The 569-nt window shown below is 52.9% G+C and overlaps 1 protein-coding gene across 1 annotated transcript in view; it reads left to right on the top strand.

The window, feature by feature from the left end:
- EMH_0035700 (uncharacterized protein) overlaps positions 1–569 on the top strand; it is a gene marked incomplete at both ends in the record, with an annotated part of 4,172 nt that overhangs the window by 2,173 nt on the left and 1,430 nt on the right. The window contains one exon of the mRNA XM_013494996.1: positions 454–569. Coding sequence (XP_013350450.1) covers positions 454–569 — 116 coding nt within the window. The remainder of the gene's footprint in view (positions 1–453) is intronic.

Raw genomic sequence — 569 nt, 5'->3', positions numbered from 1 at the left:
AAAGGGACGCTGACCCGTCATACGAGCCGCGTCCTGAAGCAGGCACTCCTAGAATCACAGCAGCATTACGTGGATAACAGCTGTAGCAAATCGCTCCGTGAAGAAATAAATCAAGCGGCAAATGCAGGAGAGAACGGAGGAGGGAATGCTCAAGCCATTAAAGACTGCCTCCGTAGACTTGGTGGCAGCAACTACACTTCCTTTTCAACAAATAATATGCAAAGACGAAAAAGAGCTCAGGAATCTACCACCTCGGTAGTTGCGATACCTGCGAAGGGGGCACCTGGTAACCCAAAGCGATGTATCTGGATTTGGAGCTTCTGCCAAGCGTTAGTCATTGGGTTGCTCGGAGGATGTGTCGTCTTGGCAGCAGTAGCCGACGGGATACGGGCGTTATGGTGGGTTTTTAAGCAGCTTTACCGGCTTGAAGTTGCAGTGTGTGCTGCTGACCAGGTCTCTGCAGCGGCTGCAAACGCATTGCGGACGATTCTAGAAGAAGACTGGGCATCGTGCCCAGCTCTCTTGCCCCAGCCTCGTTGGAGCGAATGGGTGCGCACGAGAGAAGTGCC

Source organism: Eimeria mitis, genomic scaffold, assembly GCF_000499745.2.
Source record: "Eimeria mitis Houghton genomic scaffold, Emh_scaff1379, whole genome shotgun sequence".
Taxonomy (NCBI): domain Eukaryota; phylum Apicomplexa; class Conoidasida; order Eucoccidiorida; family Eimeriidae; genus Eimeria; species Eimeria mitis.
This window is presented reverse-complemented; position numbering and strand designations above follow the sequence as displayed.